The 23,799-nt window shown below is 40.8% G+C and overlaps 1 protein-coding gene across 5 annotated transcripts in view; it reads left to right on the forward strand.

The window, feature by feature from the left end:
- RFX7 (regulatory factor X7) overlaps positions 1-23,799 on the forward strand; it is a 76,784-nt gene that overhangs the window by 619 nt on the left and 52,366 nt on the right. The window contains exons 1-5 of one of the 5 annotated variants that reach the window (XM_064668714.1): positions 92-138; positions 816-883; positions 3,622-3,734; positions 4,097-4,147; positions 14,169-14,273. Coding sequence is in view for 4 of the 5 variants with exons in the window: in XM_064668709.1 (XP_064524779.1) it covers positions 827-883; positions 3,514-3,734; positions 4,097-4,147 (329 nt within the window). In the remaining variant the exon portion in view is untranslated. Of the gene's footprint in view, positions 1-41; positions 139-815; positions 884-3,513; positions 3,735-4,096; positions 4,148-14,168; positions 14,274-23,799 lie in introns of those variants that run through there. The other 4 variants (XM_064668710.1, XM_064668709.1, XM_064668712.1 and 1 more) reach the window with 4 other exon arrangements.

Here is a 23,799-nt window from a genome sequence, read left to right on the forward strand (position 1 = left end):
CCGGCGGCCGCCCGCCCTCCGTCCCACCCTCCATCCCTCCGTGTCAGGGCCCCAGCGACAGCCGCGGGAACGGGACCCGGAGCAGGGACCGGCTGGCTCCCGGCGTGGCGCGGGGCTGCCACGGGTTCGGGGCGAGTGGTAAGGGCTGAGGTGGCATTTCGTTTATCGTTGTCATAATTATTTGTTTCAGCCCTTCTGTTAGAGCCTCTTGGCCTTGACAGGTGTTGTCCTGCCACCGTCCCTTCATTTCAGCCTAACAGCAGCTGTGCCACCCCGTGTGCAGCCCTTCGGTGCTGTTGTCCCTCTGCATTTCCCATTCCCGGATCTCTGTGATTGTCACCTGGTTTTAGCCTTGTTCTCCACCACGTGTTTGAATCCCTCCATTATTTTTGTCCCTCACGCCCACACAGTCTGATTTTGCCGCATTTCTCCTTCCAGTCACCCACGAGCCTGTTTCCCTTGTCGTCCCTCATGGAGTCTGAGAGTCCCAGGATGGGTCAGGTTGGAAGGGACCACAGTGGGACCATCTGGTCCGACCTCCCTGCCCAGGCAGGGTCATCCCAGAGCACATGGCACAGGATTGCATCCAGATTGTTCTGGAATATCTCCACTGAGGGAGACTCCATGCCCTCTCTGGGCAAACTGTGCCAGTGCTCAGTCACCTGCACAGTAAAGAAGTTCTTCCTCATGCTCAGGTGGAATTTCCTGGGCATCAGTTTTTGCCCATTGCCTCTTGTCCTGTTGCTTGGCACCACAAGAAGACTGTAGATTACTTACCCACTCACCTGCTCATTCACTCCAATCTCCTTTCCCAGGTTTCTAATGGATGGTGACCCTCTGTGTGACAACAGCCCCACTGTCCTGCACCCACATGGGTTACCAGGTATCTATAGAGCAAGGATAACATAGTTCTACAGTGAGTTACATGGGCTCTATATGATTTTAATTAAGAGATTTGCACAAGGGAAATCAGAAGGGCTTAGCTGGCTGGAAGTAGAAGGTCTGTGCCTAGCTGAAGGATTTCTGCTGAAGTATTAGTTTCAAAACAGAAGAAATGCTTGGAGATTTTGAGCACCAAGACAGGCAGCATAATGGGATAAATGGAGGTGAAATGAAAGACAGGACAAATGTGATTAGTGGGAGACAAAAAATAGAAATATTAATATAGAAAACTGAAGTTCTTAACACTAACATTGATACAAAGGTATTGACACAAAGGAGGAAAAGACTGAGCCTGTGAGACACATTATGGAAATGTTGAAAAAAATTGTCTATCAAGAAGTCCATCCGTTTTGATAACTTTTGGATTTTTGCTAACAAAAAAAGAGGTTAATGGTGGCCTTTCAAAAAAAAAAAATCAGAATTTAACTCCATCAGTTATGCCTTTGGATTAGAGAAACAAGAAAGGCGAGGTCAGTAGTAGAAATATAACCTCCACAGGGGAAAAGATAGGTTATGTTGTAGATTCCATGAGATGTTAACACATCATAACCAAAGCCACATTTTAAAAACCCCTCTAGTGAGGTTCTGGGGGTTTTTAAGGGAAACAGAGAAACTAGAGAAGGGAAACAAGGTTGGCAGGATGAAAGCTATGAGGAGAAAGATGCTCTTTCCAAACAGCAACTTTTTTTCCCCAAAAATACTATTTCTTTTTGCAGAACTAAAATATGATCTTAGTAATAATTTTACTGTTTTTAAAGTTCTTGTACAATATAGCTATAAGAGCCAAAATTCCAAAAGTATTAGCTAGAGGATCTCTACTAGTTAGATACTGAGGCAACAAAATCACTGGTTGAGATTAGAGAGATTAGAGCCACTGGTTTTCTAGCCAGCCTTTATCTAAGTCTTAATAAACAAAAGAGGGGTAATTTATTATATCATAAATGATTAAATATGTTAACAAACACAGGAACACAAGGTTCTTTTTCTTTAGAGCCTTCTGGGAATAATAACATGTATATATTAGGATTGCAGATTTGCACAATATTTCTAAGATCCACAACATGGTGTATTTAATATTATTTATTTTATTGAAATATTATATCAACTGGATTTAGAATTCAAGTACCTATATTTGAAATAATATGAAAAGATTAGTATGTTTGGATAAGTATTTCTTAGTGAACGTTAAAGTATTTCTCCAGAGATGCTGAAAACAGAAATAAGAGATTTTTTTACTTTCTTGATCCCTTACTCCATTAAGGTTTTATCACTTTAAAGTTGACCTGATGTGACCTGATGTGGTTAATTCTCTAATACATAGTTTGTAACTGGGTAGAGAATAGACTTATATTAGAGACAACAACCAATGGCAAGATACATAAGGAGACAGGAAAATGTATATCAGTATTTATCTGGAAAAAAAAGAAAAGCATTTGAAAACATAGCAGTGGTATGGTATAAGATTTAGCCAATAATATTTGTTAGCAGATTTCCATTTTCCATTCAAATATTTTTTAAAATTGACTCAAACATCATGACTGTAAAATGAAAATGTTTTTGTTGCTTTGAGATGTACAGTAGGTTAGGTGCAGGTTTTAACAACATCAGTGTTTATGACCATAATGAGCTGTATTGGGACCTATTGCTTGGGACCTCTGTGATTAGGGCAGTATTTTTCAAGTGTTTCAGTTTTGGTTTTCTGAGGATCATAAGATCCCAGAATTGAATTACCCTAACAGAAATGTTAGACTCAAAATGAAGTTGTTCACTGTGTTGCCTTTGTTTCTCTTCCAGCAAAGGAGGAGGTAGATCACAGAACAGAAGAGCTTGATCAGTACAGCTGGCAGGAGTGGTTGGGACACAGGGATGTGTGTGGCTGCTGAGCTGTTACAGTAGTTACTGCAGAAGATTGCTCAGAGTCAATATACAGTGTTTAACTTTGATTAGACCAAAGCACATGTGTTATTTAGTTGTTTCCTATGGCCCTCTTCCTTCTATAGGCACAAATTTTTGTGTGATCTCTGTTTCCTCCCCCAATAAAAATATAAAAACATGAGATTTTAGTATGAAGCTATTATCTCTACACTTTTAGACACGTTTTTTGTTCATAATAACTTCTTATTGGCTTAAAGATTCATTATACAGAATTTTCTGCTCTTCTCATAAAAGTTGTGATATTTAGTAGAGACCTCAAATACTGTCAACAGCCAACACTGTAGGACAGGACAGGATTTCACTGTATATCACATTACTTGTCAGGAACAGGGGAACAGTAGTGGTTTGGCACATTGTTTTCTTCCATAAAAATCATTGCAAATGTATCAGACCAAAGAGACAACAGCTGATATGCTGGCTCAAGGTTTTGTTCTCTTTGGGTTTTTTGTTAGGCCCACTGTAACAAATAAAAAGCATCATATTGGTGCACAAATGCTTAGCATTTTTAGACCAAGAATCATGTTAAGAGCCATATATTGTCTTCAGTGTGTGGTAGAGCTAAAGTCAATTAAAATTCTGTTACTATAGGCCTCTCTCATTTATCTGTATTTCCTCTGTTGATTCCACCTCTGGAAGAAAAAATCTTTTACAGGACTTGTTGCTGCCTGCCACACCTCCATCCTAGGAAAGAGGGATGCTTCACTGAGGCAACGTGACACAAAGTGTTTCATTCTTCCTTGCCAGCGAGGTTGTTTGCCCAGGCCCATCTGTGCTGCTCAGATTACCCTGCTCCGGGTCAAGCGGTCACGGAGGGAGCGTTTCCCGCCCCACGTTTGCACTCCTCGGCCCGAACACAGGTACTTGTCTCGGTCAGCACCCCTGTTTGTAGGCACAGGGCTCTGCAGCAGTGCCCTGCACCCTTGCAGGAGGTGTGTGTTGCCCCAGGGAGCAGGGCATGCACAGAACAAACCCCACAGCCTGGGCAGGCTCAGCCCAGCCAGGAGGAAGTAAACCAGAGACAGGCAGCACTAGCAGATGAAGGCAAATAATTTAAAGCTCCCAGGCAGTTGTTTGTTTACTTATTTATTCTAAATGTGCTAGAGAGGATGTCAAAACTTAAATCCGAAGCATATCACTGTAACCTGAGCAACTGTAACCATTACAGCCTCTTCACACTTGAATAGTTTCTCTACCTTAAATTTCTCCTTCCTTTTTCTAGTTCCAATTTTCTGGAGGGGAGAGAGGGAAGAGCAGAATTTTGGAATGAATTGTAAGTGGAATTTAATACTTAGCAGCTGTCTGAAAACCTGGATTTTATTTTTTTTTTTAGCTTTAAATACTCATCTTGGTTTTTACTTTAAAAGATACAATTGCTATTTCATACTCCTGTTGTGTGGCATGTATAACAGCTAACAAATTCACCCAAAAATCAGGCTAAAATACATTATTATTGTGCAATCACAGGACAAAAATAATGTAAACTCATGTACAGCATTTTCAAACATTAGTGGAATGGTTGGATCTAGACAATATGTAGGTATTAAATCAATAATCCAGACATTGAAGGGAATTCCTCAGACAGCTGTTGGATTTTTCCCCCTAATCAGTAATAATAATCCAATGGTGTTTGAAATGGCATGATTGTATATTGGACTGTATTTTTGTGCTGATATTTTCTCATGCATCTCAATGACTCCCTAAAATACAAAGAAGACCAAGTATTATTCATAGCCATGAATGTCCTGTGAAAAAGCTGCTGTTTGGATCTATGAAGTCTGTGCAAGATCTTTAGCCCTTACTGACAGATAACCCTAAGCTGGTTTACCACCAGTATGACCTGGTATCTCTTGTTTCCTGGCAGAATGACCCTGATGGATGTTAGTGCTTGTGCCAACTTCTGTGTGGCAGAAGGTGTGTGGGAACCAGGCCCACAGATTTTGAGGGACAACAGGGCTGGGGGATGGGCAAGCTGACCTATTAAGTCTCTTCCATCTCCAGTGTCTCCAGTTTTGCTTTCATATGGATTTCAGTGCCATGGAAATGTTTATTTTGTTTCTAGTAGCTGTGTAGACTATACAATACCTAGTTTCTAGGCTGGTCTAAGTTATTTTTTTATATAGCTATAACCAGCATACTTGGGCTATCCAGATTCCTATTTAAAAATACAAACATTTTTCTTTGTTCTTCTCTGCTTCACTGCACTATTGGGGCTTACTTATTTCAGTGTCATCCTTCCTAACCTAATCCAAACAATAACCTTGGCTCAACAATTTAAACATATTGAATCCCCAACCAGAGTAGTTTTCCCTAGTAATACTCTGATTACAGCAGCTTTTATGTCTGAACAGGAAAGGACCTTAAACACTAAATCTCATCAGCACTGTAAAAAATAAGTGGTGAGCATCAGTCACATTTTCTTGAAATACCACAAGTCTTTCTTGAGGCCTAATCCTTTAATCTCTGGATTTTGGGCACTTCTGTTCTGATTACTAGGGATCAAAAGGTTTGGCAAATACTCTTCAGACCACTCTTCAAAGTGGCCACTGTAATATTACCAGGTTGTTATGACAATTGTATGATTGTTTTGTTGCAGTGGTAGCTGGTATTTTTGGAAAAAACAGAGGAATTAGTTTATCTCGCATTGAAAATTAATAAAAAAGCACATGGTCCTCCAGTACAGACGGTCAGAGGATTTGAGAACATGTCAATGTTGAAGTAAAGGAGAAATACCTTTCACTGATGATGGAAATTCCTCCTACTGTGTAAGATGCAACATTTCTAATGGAGGGTACCCTTAAAGGGCTGCTGTAGCATATACAAGTGCTGTCTCCTAGCTTGTTCCCAAAGCTACAGAGGGATAATTCATTTTACTGCAACTGGAAATCTTATGCCACTTCCTGCCTGAAATACTGTGTGAAGTTAAATGAGAAAAAAAGGAAAGAGTTTTACATGTCATCCATGGACCAAAATCAGTCCCTTAGGCCCTCCTACCAGACAGTTTTGTTCAATGTTCATTGGTCTGCTCTGGAGGTATATGGTTTTTTCCTAAAAGAAATAATTTCCTCATCCTGTTTTAAACAAAGGTGGCATAAGTTGAAACAAATCAGTGACTCCTCCTTCACAATTTTTATTTTACTTATTGCAAACTAGAAATAAAATTGAGCTGAATATATTCCTCTATATTTGAGCACTGGGACTCCAAAAGACTGTCACTTTACATGTTAGATCTCCATCTCAGGAAGACAACTCCACCTCACTTCTATTAAAGAGAGCTAAAAAGGCACTCATTTCCAACAGAGAGGCATTCTATTGACAAGGCAGATTTGGGAAAAGGAACAATCTTGTCACCAAAATGCAGGGCCCTGCAGTTATAACAGGAGCAAGTGCAAATCTCTCCATTCTGCTCCTGTTCATCCCAGCTTTCATCACTGGGCTGCATTTGTTGTTCGTGTCCCTGCTGTTGTCAGTAAGAAATCCAGTTTGGTGTTTAGAACCAGAACCCCAGAGCCTGAAACAGCCAAATACTCTTCTGCTCATCATGAATATTTCATTTGCGTAGGTGTGTCAGCACTTGCATCCAGTTCCTCTTCACTTGGAAGATTATGTTCTGCTACAGAGCATAAAAGTCATTAGGAAAACACTTTTTTATGTGGGGTTTGCCACAGTATATATTTGAGTGTGCATATCAAGGGTGAATGCAGGTGAGGGCTTTCAGAGTTACTTTGCTGTGTTGACAGCACCACAACAGGTCTGGTCTTTACTATCAAATTGCATATTTTTATTAATTTTTCATTCAGTGCAGAGTAAGGCATATTGGTTTTGAAATATTCAGTGACTATAGTGTGCTATCACCAAGCAAATTAATATGATGTAACAAGTACAAACAAGTTATAATATTTTAAAATGTCAGTGTTGGCATTCAATGGTAGCCTTAACCTAATATAACACATGCTTTTGCATATTCTGTGTTGCTTGATAAAAGAAATGCTAATTGAGCTTGTAGTGTCAGTTCAGCCCTTGGCTTCCCTGATAATGCCTGCTCTCTGTTAGAAAACTTGTGCCAGTGTAAGAAAAGGAATTAAAAGTCAAGCTCTGTGCCCCTGTGTAAACCACCAGTGTGAACACACTTGTTTGTGCATTCAACTGCACTGGAAAATTGCTTCAGCTTAGAGGAGGTATGAAGTTTTTCTCGCTGCAGTAAAAGATGTGCAGCTCTGAGTCAGCTGGGGGAGAGCTCTGGTTTGTTATCTCTCGCCTGTTTTCATAAACAAATGCCGACAGCAACTGTTGTTTTTGCAGAGCCAGCAGAAATTCATAGGGGGTTTCTTTTTGTTGTTCTGCCACACAAAAAAGAGATGTTATTTTAACAACAGAGTGTTTGATAGCTTTTAAAAATACAAAGCCCCATTTTTAGGCATGCTGAGCCCCCATAATTTCTCTTGAAGTCACCTCTTGCTGCAGATGCCCCACAGCACTCTGAGGAGTCCCTCACATTCAAGATCCCAACAACATTAAGGAACATCTCTGATGTGAGCACAATCACCAGGAAAAGCACAGAGGCTTTGTTTTCTATACTCCAACACAAATTGGACTGAGTCTTTTGGAAGGTGCATATGTTGAATATGTTCTTAAACTTTGCCAAGCTTCCACCTCTGCAATCAGCCTTAGTAGTAAAGGTGCAAGTCAGCTTAAACTGAAGCAGGGTGTCTGTAATGGGAATCACTTTGTGAGAGGGAATGCAGAGGTAAGATTGGACATAGCTGCTGTGGGACACTTGGGGACAGGGAAACATCTGTCTATTGAAGAAACTCTCTATGCAAAAATAACCCCAGACACTGAGCTCAGTTCCCAGGCCAGGCCCATCTGAGAGAGGTTTAAAGGTTTCTGTTGTGTGGTCAGTGTTTTTTTTCCCTTATTGAAGCTAAGGTTTTGCTAGGATTCATGCCTCATCAGGCAACAGTTAACAATACCAAAACACCTAAGATGTCAACTCCCTAACAAAAACAAGTACATAAATACAAAATGTATTACTTGCATATATAGACAAAGTAAAATGCCCTTCCTTCCATCCCACTACTCCTTACTGTTCTCTTTCCTAAACAAAGTTTAATCACTACTTAATGTAGGTATTGTATATTCATTGAGTGTTACAGAACAGATGTACAAGCGATGCAGTGACAGGTTAAAGGCTCTTCAATCATTTAAAATTTCTTGTCAACTGGCTTATTAGCATTTTTAAGTGAATATCTGTGTTCAAATGTTCTGAACCTTTAGTTAACAAGGTAGGAAAGAAGAAAAAAACTGGCTGAAGTTAATTTTGAACAGATCAGCTTTTATGCCTTTGGCTGTCCTGAGTAAAAAGAGCACTCCAAAGGCATTTAAGTTCAAAGACTAGGTTGTGGGTTCTTTTCACTAGAACCTGATGAAAAGAAAAAGATCCATTGGAACAGCTATTTTGTTTACTTAGATTTGGACATTCTCCTTCAGTGCTGGCAACTCAGATTCTGTAAGATCATGCCACTGCATAAAAAGCAGCAAGTTGAATGTAGAGATAAAAGCAAATGTTTTCATCAAAGAATTCTCACTGTAAAAAGATAACTTGAAGTGTGAAAATATTAATTGTAGAATTATGCTGGTATCAGTAAATTGAAAAATTTACACATAAGTGTAAAGTTGCATTTGATAATTTTTTTTGATGCAAGAATAAACCTGTAAAAGCTCTGGTTATAAGCATAATTAGGTTGTGTCTCTTTTCGTTGTAAATTGGGTCTTAAAATGTACTTAAATAGAATTAAAACTTAAAATAATAAATTCTGGACTGAGATTGTCATAAACTGATGTCACACTTCCAGAACAGTGGCTTCACTTCTGTGAGGATCACCTGCCTATCACTGCTTAACCAGGCTGAACTAACAGCTGTATTGCAGGAGATAGCCTTAGTGCAAACTTAGTCCAAAAATGCACTAACCCCCCCCTTCAGCTGATACTGTGAGGCATGAAAAGCTGCTGCACTCACTGTAAAGGCACTGTTTATACAGGAAGGCATTATCTCTGATGTGAATTTTAATGCATTCAGTGGCAACAAACATCGAGGCTTTTCTTAGGAACCATCTAGTTAAAAGGAATGTGTGATGCTGGTCATGTAAGGTTGCTGAAGTCTCTTAGTCTTTCTCCTTGTTTTAAATATTAGAAGATTAATTAGTTCAATTAGAAGTGGAATAGTTTTAAACTAAAATCAGGTTAAGGAGATACTGAATACAATAAAATCATCTTCATATTTCCTAACAAGCTAACTTAGCAGAGCAGCACGGGTTTCTGAGTGTCAGACTCTCAGGGGTTTGCTCACAGCATCCCTGGTGTCTGTTCTCTTGCTGGGTAACAACTTTGCAGTAGGCCTGAGTTACTCATGTTCTTCTGCTCCATTCATTGGCCTGAGGCACAGAACAACACAGTCTGTCCCATGTGCAGAGGAAAGCAGAGAAGGAACTTTCGCTGGCTGATTTGGGAGATGATGCTGGAGATCACACAAAGTGAGCAAAAGGAAAACATCCCCAGAAAGCTTTGTCAGAGCTCATTTAACCTTGGTGAATGATCTAAGGAAAGGGTCTCCAAAGCCAGACTGGGACAGTGAAGAAAGAGCTATTAAGAGTTCAGCACATTAAGTTGTGAGTGCAATGAGCAGAGTTAGAGGAGGTTTTTCTGAGGACTCTTTAAAGTCAAAAATATAGAAGGCTGTAGAGAAGAAATCACTTAACCAGCATACAATGGGAAATTAAGGACTGGAAAAATCTTTGTAACATATCGCTTGTGAAAGAGGAAAAAAGCAGGTAATGGCAGGGAAAATAAGTTCATTTTTCCTTTTTATTTTTGAAGTCAGTACAGCATGAACAGCAATCATGCATCCTTCCCCTGTGCTCCTCTGGCACCATGACCAAGTGCTGGCCTGTAGTAGAGAAACCACCTCCACTAAGGTTGTGGTTTATTTTCATGCAGCCTATCCAACTGTGTTGACATTAGCCGTGAAGCTGCATGGAATGTTGTTCCATGCCATGTACAATGTTGTTTTTCCTTATGTGGTCAGCTGTCCAACAGGAAATGAAAATTAACTACCTCCTTTCTGGGTTGCATTGAACAGCTGTTAGATAAGTGCCAAGCACTTGTGTGTCTGAGCATTCAGTGTTTTACAGAGATTTGAGTTTTGTTGGAGATTCATTCTAATGTTGGAATTCTGTTTCAGGAAAGTGGTTAAGCTCATATATAGTAATAAGCATGTTAGCTGTTATCTAACTATATTGCTGAATGAAATTTCTCAATTTTTTTAATCTCCATTTGAGTGGAAATCAATCCATCTCCTGAAATATTGCTCATGCTAATCAAAACATATTTATTTTTCCTGAATGACATGCTACGTGAGTTAATATTTGCCTTTATAGTTTGGTTTCTCCTGGCAGAGGGAATAGCTTAAATTGTGTCTGGGCTGCAGTAGAAAAAAATTTCATAATGAATATAAAAGAGATGGAAGAAGCATATCTAGTTCCTGCAAGTAATGTGAGGTACCCTATTTTATTGTTTTAACTATGGCTGTGCTGCACTGTTTGAAATCAGAATATTTCTTCTTTTGCTTTAAATCTGTTTCTAATGTTTCAGTCCATCGAAATGTTTATCCTTTAAATTAGTAACATGACATGAAACAATACTGCGTCTTGCCAAGTTCTTTTAGAATTTGCTTTTGTTCATGCTTTAGCTCCATTTTTAAAAAAAGTGTTCCTGTTAGCAGTTTCCAACCTGCACTTCTTCGCTTGCCTTACCTATTTTTCAAGTTTTTCTATTCTGTACCTTATTTTTGTGGCAGAGACTAAGATGCAGAGACCCACCTTGGGATGGGTGCTGTGCGATCTGGAGTCTCTGCAATGCGAATTGCAGTCATTGATACAGAGTAGACCTGAGCTCACTAACTCAGCTTTCCACTCATGCTGTGATATTTGTGTCTAGGTGACTTTAACCTTTCACTCTTAAAATAGCTTCTTGTTGCCACCGCTGGTTCAGCTCCGTGAGAGCACCGGGCTACAGACAGTGCATGTAACAACTAAACTTTTGTGTTCTAGGTCAACAAGTGTTCAGACATTCATCACAAAAGCAGATGAAACAGTGGCAGAAGTAGTGAGAAATTGCTCCTTTGGCTGAGGGAGAAAAACTGAAGAATGGAAGGGGCGTTTCGTTATCTCAGACACCAGAGAGTGCTGACATTGCCAGTCTGTTGGCACATGCACACGTTTGACAGTAACAGCTATCATGCCCAAATTTCTATGGCATTTATTCATAATAATCCCTCCTTCTCAGTAAAAAAGCAAGGTTTTGGTGACCTTTCTAAATTTGTTTTCTGCCAAAAACTATGTATCTTAAAATTTGGATTCGGCTGAACTCCCTGGCTGGTCCGTTTGTTTGTTTGTACTTTGACCAAAGGATTACACTGACAGTTTCCCAGGATCCAGAATTGTGTTTAATCTGTTTACAGAGCTACATATATTATTTGAATGAGAAAGAGGGAAATGAAAGTGGCCATATCTACATCAGCTGGTAGCTGTTCACAGGAAGCAGCAATTACTGTCTAGCCTTCTTCCCGGGAAAACCCTCCCAACTGCTTCCCATGCCACGTAACTGTGCAGTGCACGGGCACACAGAATATCAAAAAAAGCATCAGAGAGCAATAGAAACTAGTTTTTGAGTAGATTAATAAGAATTAGAATAATTCCTGCATGACCAGAACTGAAGGTAATTTCTCTTGCAGTTGTCAAATGGAGCTAGAGTGGCGAGGTCAGGAGTGTGTGTTTGCAGTCAGTAGCTGTGCACTTGCAGCAGGGGAGGGACTCTGTGGCACACTTGGACAGTCTCACCTCTTTCAAATTCGCTCAGCCTGCGCAGTACCCTGTGTTTTTCCTCTTTGCTTTTTTTGGTCCCAGCTCACACATTTGTGAATCATTCAAGGGGAAAGTCTGAGAGATGCTATGTGTCAGGTCAGTCCAGGTTCATCCACTGTATGTCCTTAGAAAGCCAGAGACACTGGTGTGTAAACAAGGGGGGAGGGGAAGGAAAGGTTTAACAAGACAACCAGCGTTAATCTTTTCTTTCAATATTGTGTATAACTCGGTTTTCTGATTACACACTAAACTACAGTTGTATTTTCTTTAATTCAGTTATACAAACACGGCAGCCAATTCATATTCCTGCACACTATGTGTTGTGAAGGGTGCACAGAGAAAACCTTTGTTATTTGTCTGGTGCTAAAGGAGCTGTTCACGTTAAACCATATTCCTCTACACAGCAACAGCAAAGTAAATGACAGCATTAATTCAATCCAGAATGCTTGATAAATTGAGAGGGGTTGTTTACCTAGTATATGAAAAAGTCTCTTGGGGATGGGTTTTACTGCGATCTGCATAGTCATCCATCTTCCTATAGTGTCTGTGCTCATGTTTGTGAGTAAAACATATACAGTAATTTAGCATTCAGATAATCCCACTGCTATAATCCAGACAGATTTAGCTCAAATTTCTCTGGGATTTCTATTATCTAGATTTAGCAGTGTGGTGTTGACTGGATATTTTAAATTGCTGCAAATGCTTTTTTTTCTGCAATAAACAACATATTTTGATGTTCCCATAATTGAAGCTGTGGATTCTTCCTGGCATTAACCACATGTAAAAATGTATCTTTGTGAGGACAGTGATTGCACAGCTGGAGCATGGTTTTAATGGATTCCAGCTATTTGACTCCATACCACATAAGATCATACAATGTTTATATGAAAACCAGTATAACATATGTGAAAATATTAATGAGAATAATCTGAAGAACACTTATCTGCAGACATCATCTATTTCAAAATGATGTCTCAACTGCTTCAATTTTAATAATGTTTTATTACAGTACATTAGACAATATAATAATATAGAGCCTGGCTCTCTTACAGCACTTTTCCTAAGCAGATCAGAACTTTTATTGTTTTTCAGTTTGGAGGAAAAAAAGGAAGTCTGGGGGGGAAGAGAGCGTCATTATCTGCATGAAATGAGGGGTTATTAAGTCCAAGTGCACTGGGCACCTTTCACAGCAGACCACCCTTTGTCATACGTTCCTCTGATTAATTGCAAATGTATTCAAGGGAGCAGAGCAGACACTGTAGAGGGGGTCCAAATGTTCTTGTACCAAAAATGCCAGCCCTCCCACACGTGCTAGCACTGGTGGAGCTGCAGGAGTAAGAATGCATGTGTGGGAGATTTTTAGGAGGGAAGTGTACTGTGGGAAAAATTGTAAAGCTGCTGCTTTTACCCGAGTAGTTCGAGCGAGAGTGTCTGAATTGAGGCAGACAGGCAGAGCAGGGCAGTGCATGCTCTGTGCTCTGCTTGTAATTGTGTTGTAAATGCACCAAGTACATTATTCACCCCCGGGCCAGATCTTCTGGGAAGAGGCTTGTGCACACTTGGCAATAATTTGATGCTAAGATTGTGTCATCCATAAGTGTCTGAGAAATTCAAAACAAGTAAACCGCTTGGAAATGTTTGGAAAACAAACTATTTGGAACCAATTGTGGGATTTGGGATACTGTGTGTCATATTTTTGCTCCCTGAACTGGAGGATTCAGACACCAGTTCAGTGGGTGATTTCAGGTGTGCTGCCCCTGAAAGCACCTCCATCATGCTGTGTTCCAGGTACCTTCTCTGACTGTGCATTATTGCCAGCCCAAATTCCTGTAAACTTCTTGAGAGATTTTCAATTTGGAAAAATAGAGAGGATGCTCATTTAATCAGTTGAGATAAAGCTGGTCCAGGTATAAAATTTGTTCGCTTAGTCCCCAGGCTGCAGTTTTGCAAGAATGATTAAAAAAAAGACAAACCCAGAAAGCATGAATGAGAGACTTTTATAGCTGACAATCATGCTTTTGGGTAAAACCCTTCTGAAAGAAATGTGCTGTGTGTATGTGGCAGTACTTTTGGTTTCAGACTCGCTCTGAGTTATTCTTTGCAATACAAGAGCAGTTGGGTTTCAGAAGCAGCAGCTCTTAGGGACTTGCCACAAAACAAAGTGTTCACTCCCCTCGTTTCAATGCCCCTGCGAAAGCTGTGGGCCTGCTCCTGCTGCACTAACAGCCCCCACTTCTGAGGTGAGAAATCACATTGATGCTGAAATAGCTATCAATATCCATGTTTGATCCCCAGTAAGTCAGAACTATGAAGCTGTAATGCCAGTGAGATGGAAAAGCAATCTGATAGCTCTTAAACTGCTCTTTCTTCCAGACGGTGCCTGGGGCACCAGCTGTTGTAGATGGGAGTTTTCAAGGCCCAATTCGTTGCTCAGAAGAATCTCCTTAGACCTCTAAAAAAGTGATATCAAAACCTGAGGTAAGCAAAAGAATTTAAAATGGACCTGACATAACTATGTATTAGCTGCATCTTTATTTGGACAGAAGTATAAATTAATCTAAATTTTTACAGTCAGCATCTGAGGAAGGTCACAGTGCACCACAGACCTCGTTGCTGCACACTCAGCTCGACTCATCAGACTCACTAGTTGCAGTGTGGTTGCCTGCTTTTTTTTTTTTCTTTGCTTTTTTTTTCCATCCTATTATATCCTGACCCCTCATTCAGCAATTATTTTGATTCATGCTGAGGACAGTTTTACTCACTGCCTTTGGATTTTCACTTGCTAAGGCAAATGCATCTCAAAATATCACCTTCCCAAGTTATTAGATCCGGGGTTTGATGATGCTTACTGGGCTTAGTGGAAGTATCAAACCAGCAAAGAAAGACCAAGAAATGAAAGAGCACCATGTAAATATTGACAGATTGTTTTCATGACTAAGCTATGATTATCCTTCATTAATTTGTCTATGCTTTCAGAAAGGGAGGAAATTGCTGAAAAGCATAGTAGTATTTTTTACAACAGACAACTGTGTACTGTGATTGTTGAAATTTCTATTCAAGAAATCCCTCAGAATGAAAACAAAATCAGAAAAAATCCCCACTCTGTCTTACAGAGAGGCAGGTCTTGCATGCTTAAAAGTAATACCAGCATGTTCTATCTGCATCTGTGATTTGAGATTAAATACACTGTGGATAAGGTTAAAAAAAAAATCTTTTCTAACCATTTACCAGGCATTTATGCAGTATATTGTTTCCTTTTTGACAGTTAAATTACTAGCAATAAAGCTCTGTAACTCAGCCGTGGCTGTGTTTGTCCTCTAACATGGCTGTGCAACTGCATCACCAGCACAGTGAGGGCAGAATCTGGGCCTGTAACATTTAGTTAATCACACTGTGTGCCATTAGCAGAACTGATACCTTTCTACCCCCTCCCTTAGCTTGATGCTAGAGAAATAAAACAACTCAAACTAGCCAATTGCTGCAATTCTGAAAACAGATTTTCTGTGTAAGAAGTTGCCATCTGCACAATCATCCTTTTCCTTTTCAAGCAGCAAACAACCAGAAGGTACCAAGCCCCCTCTCTGTGTTGCAGAGGGAAGAATCCCAGACATGGCTTTGGTAGCTGTGCCCTGCTGGCTTTTTTAACCCATTGAAGTATTTTCTAAAGATGCTTTTCTTTCCATGTGCTTGGCTGGTGTTATGGTGACCATGAGTGACTATATCAAGTTACTGGTATGGGAGTAGCCCTTCCAGGAAGCCAGAGGGCATGTTCAGTGCAAACTGTTTTTAGAAGCCTAAACAGGCACAGCTCTAAGTTGGGTGCCTGGTAAGTTAATAAAAGGACTAAACATTACTTCTCCTACCTCTTGCATGTGGACAGAACACAGCCTGTATCTGAGACAAGCCTTTCTTCTGGGTTGATATGACATTTGGGTAATTGGCCCTTACACCATTGTGTAAATAGCAATATTCTGAAACTGGGGTTAGACAGTCGGATTTTTGAGCTTGGGTTCTGCTTGAATTTGACTTTTTAAAAACTGAAAGGGGAGAAACTAAGATAAGCAAATGAAGAAATTCCCCAACATGGGAAATTTGTATGAACAAAATGTGATCAACTCATTCTGGGGTTTAAAGTGAATGAGCAGAGTGAAAGCTGCCTCTACTTCCCTTCTTCCTGATGCTTTCCTTGCTTCATGAAGGAAAGAAAATTATCTGTCTCAGGAACATCAAGTTAGGAAGGTGACCTACCAATTTATTAGTTCTACTCTTTGCATGGTGGTATAAAACATCCAGATGCAAAGTGCTCTGGTTTGTAAACAGAGCCGCTCTACTAGAGGCTGTTCACATTAAAACTGCTGAAAAACCATGAGCACCATCCCAAATAGTAAAGTCTAGGATTTTATTACTTATAAGCCCCCCACTTTCCTTCTATTCCCAGATTATACCAGTTCTAAAATGGCATCTTTTATCTAAATTTCCATAATTTCACACATTATATATATTAAAAAGCTAGTAATCTTTTAGGTTCATTTCAAAACAGCAGAGGATGTGAAGTGCCCTCTTATACTGAGGTTCATATCTTAGTTTCTTTTTCCTTTGAATTATTAGAGCAATGTTAGAAACATGACAGTGTGGGAACAGCTGGTTTTTGGCTGTACATGGTATTGATTTGTAAGAGTAGTGATACTGTAACTGTTCAGCTAATTAAGACATTGATAAAGCATCTTGATAAAGCATGCCATTCTTCTATCTAAACTTGATACTGGGTTTTTTGCTAGGTTGAGCATCCAACCCAAACACTTTGGTTAAGACCACAAAGATGCCTGTGGGTGCTGAGAAGGCTGTGACCAGCAGTGCTAACTCAGTCACTGCCATGTCATCTGACATGGAAACTGCTACCCAGCCTTTCCCTCCCAACCTCATTCATATGTTGTTATCTGCCCATGGACCAGGTTCCCTCAACAGCTCTCTGGCTTCATCCCTCTCTCAGTAGGGACCTCTCTTGATAGCCCCATTTTGGCTCTGAGCTACATCCAGTGCCTAGATAGGCTAAGTGTAAGATTTCAGCTAGATGGAATTTTGAACATTTTCTTTTCAACATTCTTGGCTCCAACCCCACAGAAGATTGCTTCAGCCCAACAGAACAAAGTCCCATCCTTCAGGCAGCTGAGCCAGTTGCCTTACTTTGCCTTCAGTGTAATTATTCTGTATGTTCCACAGAGCAGGCATTCCACCCAGGGCTTCTGTTTTGCCCCTGCTGACATCAGGACCACACAGTGCCTTACAAAGGCAGATGAAGGCATTAGGAATCTGGACCTTTGTACATATCATAAATAAATCTTTCTTTTCTTATATTTCACCCTGATAAGAGAAAATAATGTCTGTGCTCCAGCTCTATGCTGGTGACTAAAATTCTGTGTGAAGCTCATAAATTCATGCAAATAGATTAAAATTACTTTTTACCACCTTGATTCAGATTATAAATTAATGAGATTTAGTCCACCACTCCTTACTGAGGAATTCTGCAATCACATATTCATGCTGAGGAAAACTTGTCAGTGAGATTGTTTGCAGGATAAGTGTTTGCCAGCTATTGGAATTACGATCATTGCAGAGACACTAACATTTTCTTGCTACTTATCAAATGCATCACAAATCTGCCTAGTACCTTTGTTAATTATTTAAAGTGTAGCAGACAAAGATTATATTCTTAGAATTATAACTGGAAGAATTTATGATCTCTGATGAAGTGAAAGTGATTTTGATACTTGAGCAGCACTGGGAGGAACTGCCAGTGTGAAAAGTCAAACCAGACCTGTGTATGTAATATTCTTGTCTCGCAGGAAGTAGTGGGGGTCATATGTGAAAAAGAGTTGTTCACAAATCAGGATCCTTAGGAGCTCTCTAGATGACTTTTCCTGCACTTTTTGATATTCTGCAAAAAGAAACTTCCTCTTTCCCCTTCTGGAGCCTTTTTATGACATAAAGTGTGCACACAAAGCCACGTGTGTAACAGCTCACACTGGTCGTTCAGCAAAGGATGTAGAGTAGGATCAGGTACCAAACAAAGGTTCCAGCCATGATGGTGGTTACGACTACAAATCTCAGTGCAAAATAATGATAATCGCTAAAACAAAGGTATTCTTAAAACTCTTTCCACTGTTAAAGGCTGATTTATCTTTCCACACTACAGTGAGATGAATACCACACAAACCCTTTGCATTGCCTTCACTCACAGCTTAATTGGAATCACAAAGTTTTCCTAATGAAGTGTACAGCCTGCAGAAGATTTGTATTCCTAGTGTATGGTGTATGTTGTCCCAGGCTGTACTGCTTTCCCAAAGTGTGCACTGACAAGCTCCTCCGTGTGTTTATTACTGTACAGTGCTGTAAGCCAGCTGACGTTTATTATTGGCTGTGCAATAGCTCAGTCCAGAGTTTCATCACAAGGCATGTTCTCAAGGGCTGTGCCTGAAAGGCACTGTCCTTATGGATCAGCTTAGTGGGGAGAAGAACCTGCATCTTAATAGGGATGTGCTGAGCTCCCACCTCGGCCTCAGGGGAGAGTAGGTAAAGTGACAAGTCCTGTCCTTGTATTCCCCAAATACAACCACCCTTGATTTGTACCTGGCCTTCTTCCAGGGCTCTGGGATAGAGGAAATCCTCATGGCCTGCTTCACTCCATATAGCTGCATGAAGGTCAGCTGCAGTTACTGGTATGTGTGTTGTGTGGAATAATGAAGTCTGTGTAACATCATGACCACGTGTGTATTATACCTGTTGTGTTCACAGAGCAAAGATGCCCCCACAAATATACACACCAGACTGCTCTGTGCATGGAAGACAGATGGTATTTATTCTATATTAATTAATTTTGCACGCAGAATTTCCTCCCTCTTTAAATATCTTGAGCATCCTTTTTCAGAATCTAAATATACACATACAGATTCTTTTTGCTTTGACAACTGATTGATGTATTTTATCTCCAGTCAACATAGGTGGCCTTGGTTGTTCTTATAAGTGCTATCTTGTGTATCTTCAATCTAAATGTCATTATTATATTTCTTCTTTCTACTTAAATCAAGTTAATCAATTGATTTAATCAATTTAAAGATGGAAAGCAAACAATGGTGCAAACCTTCCTGAAATTTGGAGAGTTAATAGGTCACGTTTGACAGGATTTGGGTTTGCAGGTGTTGGCTTCACTGGCCATCACCTTTTTTAATAGTTTGGTTTTTCTCAGTCACTTCTTTCAGAATAATATTACACATAAGGATGAAATGCAGCCACTGCTGAAATTTTACTGTTCATTGTAACTTGTTCACAAATACTGCTTCAGACACATGATCTTTGCCATTGTAGTTTTACGCTGGAACATTTCTGCCTTACAACTACAGCCACACATAGACGTGGCTAAAAACAAAAAAGCAACAGCACCATCATGGATATTCAAACCCCATTGCTTTAAGGGATACTCTAAAGGAAACTAGGCCAAAAACTTGACCTATTTTAAAAGACATGGCAATCTGTTCTTTTAAAAAATCTTTCACACTTCATTGAGTCCTTCTCTCTCTCTCTCCTATACCATGAAAAATATTGTACAGTAGCAAGATTCAGAATTCTTCTCTCTGTACTGTTACCCACACAAATATTGCAAGCTGAAATCTGCAGTTTAACAAATTTATTTTTCTCCATCGCTGATCTTGAGAAAGAAATCATCTTAAAAATTACCAAATGCATAAATTGAACTAATTAGGTGTAGCTAACTAATGTTGCTACATCACTGCACTTTCTCCCCAGTGTTAGCTGCAGTGGATCCATTTGGCAACCAAGAGGTCTTAGGATCCATAAAGGATTTGTGCTTCTAGGGACTTCCATGTTTTGAATTTGAAAACCAGAAGCAGTGAGCCACATTTCTCAGTTATTTTGCTGTTTGAAATCTGGCTGTGAAACTCTGTTTACTTTGCGTTGGACTCCCGCCAGAGGAGGCCTGGTTTTAGCAGATGGTCGTGGAGCGGAGGCCAGACGCTTCCTGCTGCGTCCTGATGAGGCACTGATAGCACTGCTCCCAGGCACGGCAGTGATGCCTCCATCACCCAGGCTGGAGGGGCAGGCACTGCTCTCAGAAAGGTTGTGAAGAGTCCATGCAGCAGCCATTGGGGCAAAAGCCTTTGTGGAAAAGAGGGTCCTGAAGCGGTGCTCAGGGGTGCTGGAGCTGCCAGCCAGAAGATGAGCAGGAGAAGGACTGGAGTTTTGACCAAGAGGAACTGAAGGGTTAAAGCCACATGGGCATAAACCAGTAGTGAGGAGATGTGATTCAGGGTGGTGTTGGGTCATGGGTTGGACTTGATGATCTCAGAGGTCTTTTCCAACCTGGTTGATTCTGTGATTGCTTTGGTCTTTGACAGCACACCCCACTGTCTTATGAGGGATAGAGAGTTGAAAGAAGACAAAATGGAAGCCTATAGCATCATACTGTTGTGTGTATTTACCTGTCTGCTCTACAGTCACCATGTGCAGGTAGCATTTTCCTTTCCCCCATTTCTGGGGGAAACTTCTCTGAGAACAAAAATCCTTAATGTGTCCTCAGGCTTTGATCAGGTGTTTGATCTTTCAAGATGCTGCCTGCTCCCAAGATGGGAATGAAAGAGCAATGCCACAATTGCAAACGCTTGTGTATTGCTGCTGCCTCGCCAATTTGCATACAGGAGAAAATGCAAACAAATTTCTCAGGAGGCTCTATGACTTGGAAATCTTCCAGAATTCCTTCAGGCAGCAGTAAGATTAAGGACACCCATAGTTTATCTGGGGATCCAGAACTTGGACCAATGTAGCTAAAATTCATGGTTCCTGTGCCATGTGGCTCTGCGTTTGGGAATTTGGTGCTCTGCCACCCCCTGCTATCAGATACCTGGAGCCACTGCATTACCATGTCAGGCTTGTTTGGGTCATGATTTTGTGCAGGTGGCAAGGCCCCTGCAAACTGCAGCTGGCCCCTTCCTTGCATTCAAGCCATTCTGCAGGTAGGCAATGTTGGATTCTGAATGCTTGTGCCTTTCCAGTTTACTACTCGATCTCAAAAGGGAAGAGAATCACAAAAAGACCAAAGGGTTGATTACTTTATTACATGACACTTGCATATATTTCTCCCTCCTTGGCCATGATTCTGTCAGAATCTCCTGAAAACCAAGTCTCTGAGTCAGTACAAGATCAGGCATCTGCATAGGGGTCTGACTGTAAATATTTCCCCCCCGGCTTCTACCTGCAGGAGCATCAAATATTCAACAACCCTGAAAACCGAAGGGTGTCTCTGTTTAAAACCTCATTCAATCAAGTACCAAACTGGTATTTCTTTCAGTGACAGCCCTTCCTTCCTATTCATCAGACTCGTACAGGACAGTCTGAATCACCACTTTCATGACCCACTGTCTCCTTCTGAGTAGGTTTCTTAGGCTCTAGTAGTTGGTGCCTTTTTCTACCTTATTGACTTCTTCCAGCTTGAAGACAAGCATGCAGTATCTAGGAACACGATGCTCCAGTTTTTCAAGCTCAGCAGCTGAGCCCATTCAACATTACTTTGAGACAAGGATTTACTGTACTGTTCAGAGAAGGCAATCTACAGAAATGAAGTTTCAAACTATCTGTATCATCAAAGAACATGGATGGACCTTGGGAATTTAATCTGGTTATGGTGACGTATGGAATGCAAATGACCTGTGTCTTACCCCAACAAAATGCCATTCTCCTCATCTGACCAGGCATGGTGAGCTATAGCCAGGGTGGGAGCCTGGGCCATTGCTGTCTTGCACCTGATGATCATCCCCATCTGCCCAGAGAAAGGGCTGCACACCTCTCCATTAGCACCCTAAAACTGCCATGCAAGGTTGGTGGGATGGCAAAGCAGAGAACTGGAGCTGTGGTTGCCAAGAAGACTGTGTCTGTCACTAGTCAGAGTGGTGGTTAATGCTCTTTCTTTGCTGGAGAAGGACTCATGATAATGGGGCCTACCTCAGACTTCCCTGGCAGTTTTCTAACATTTCCTGTTATTTGCCAAGTGGCCATAATGCCCACCACACAACCTTGCACCCGCTCCAAACAGATGTTGCCAGACCCAGCAGAGCTTGGCAAATTTCTGGTCAAGCAGGTTTTCATTATGCTTAAAGTAGCCCCTTCTCACTGCCCAGTTTGAACACAGCCCAGTTTCTCCTGTCAGTTGGGATGACTGTCAGTTTGAAGGTTTCCCAGGTAAACTGTCTTTTCTTTTTTTTTTTTTTTTTTATAAGAACTGAAACCATAAAAGCTGAAGTATTCATTAAAATTTGTTGAGTGAATTACTAGTTATTGCACTTTCATTTTACAGGTGCTACACATGAATGGAGATAACAAAACAAAGAGAACCAGAGGGAAATGTCTTGGGCATAGCTCAGGATACACAGAGACAGACATCCCTAGGGAAGGAGAGTTGCAAAAAGGCATCAAAATGGAGTTCACTGAACTGCCTTTTAAAGCTTTTGGAAGTGTCTTTTTTTAGCAAGCCTTTAAAGTCAATTATCCTCCCAGAATGTGTTTCATGTTTGTCTTGAGGATAAAGACAGTGAGATTTCATTATTTATCTGCCTCATACCTCAGCTTGGCCTCTGAGCGTGCAGGTCCCTGGCCCTGTGCTAGACAAGAGGCGGCAGATGCCTCTCCATTGACAGGAGAGCGGGAAAAGCACCTTCCCCTCAGTGCTGGCTGCGAGCTGGAGAAAGGGCAGCGAGGCATTCCTCCTTGGAAGCAGGAGACACCCTATTCCCCGACTGTCAAACACAATTCATAATGGAAGAAAAAACAAAACAAAGCCACACTAAAGCACAGTAGGGGAAATCCTGGAAAATAGGTTAGACGGTATTTAAGCACAACTTCTTCCCCGCAAAGAGGGCTTGTGTTAGATCCCAAGCTCCAGAAATGGAGGAAAAATGAACACAATTTTTTAGAATTGACCTGGCAAAATGGAGTTGGCTCCCGCCTGTCACAGGATGACACAGTGGAGATTGTCCTTGTGCAGGCAGCCAGGCCTTTCTTTCCCCAGAACACCTCTTCCATTCTGTTGAAGATCATCCTTGAAGGAATGTATCTGTTTGGTACAGGAGACTTCCAGTGTTTCTGAGTTAGAAAACACAGGAATTTTAGCACTAATGCAGCAACATCAGTTTCTAGACATGCACAGTCTGTCTGCAGAAGGGGAGAGGAAGCCCCCAACCTACCTGCTCTGAGCTCAGCTGCTGTGCTCTTCAGTAAGGACAGATGTTTGGAAAATGGGAAAGAACGAGAAAGATCTCAGTCCTGAGATCTCAGTCCAATACTGGTCATGTTTCTGACATGCTTAAACTTTCACACATGCCTTCATTAAGAGTAATGGGACTTAAAATTAACTCCTGTGTATTACTTTAGGTGTGTTTCTTATACACTGCTGACAAGGAGCTCTATCCCTGCGTCAAATGAAGGTTTTCAGAGCCATTAGGTACAAGAACTGCAACAGGGTCCTTGAATGATATTCCTTGGATGATATTCCCTGGAGATGTCCACTCAGTCCATCTGAGTTCAGGTTCATCTCACAGCTGTTAAATAATTCCCCTCAGTATCTTCAAGTTAGTTCCGTCAGCACTAGTTCTCTGTTTACACAATAATTCTGGATCTGTTTGTTCTTTGCTGGAGTTATGTATGATCACATAATCTGCATATAAATTGCCACTTTTTTTGCCCATTTTGCACAGGTGCAGAAACTACAAAACAAGGCAAGTTCAGGTGGTTGTGTAGGAGTCAGCCAATGTGGCCTCCATTTATGGGCCAGCCTGCTGCATAAAGGGAAGTATAGAGTGTGGGCTTCTGTGCTGTAGTTAAACACAACACAGACCCATTTCTTCCAAGTATCAGGCTGTGAAAAAAATTCTACTTTACTGCTACACCTGAGAAGGAAATCTCTTCTGTAGACAAAATGGGACCCCAATCTTATTTTAGGCCT

Source organism: Pseudopipra pipra, chromosome 12, assembly GCF_036250125.1.
Source record: "Pseudopipra pipra isolate bDixPip1 chromosome 12, bDixPip1.hap1, whole genome shotgun sequence".
Lineage (NCBI taxonomy): Eukaryota > Metazoa > Chordata > Aves > Passeriformes > Pipridae > Pseudopipra > Pseudopipra pipra.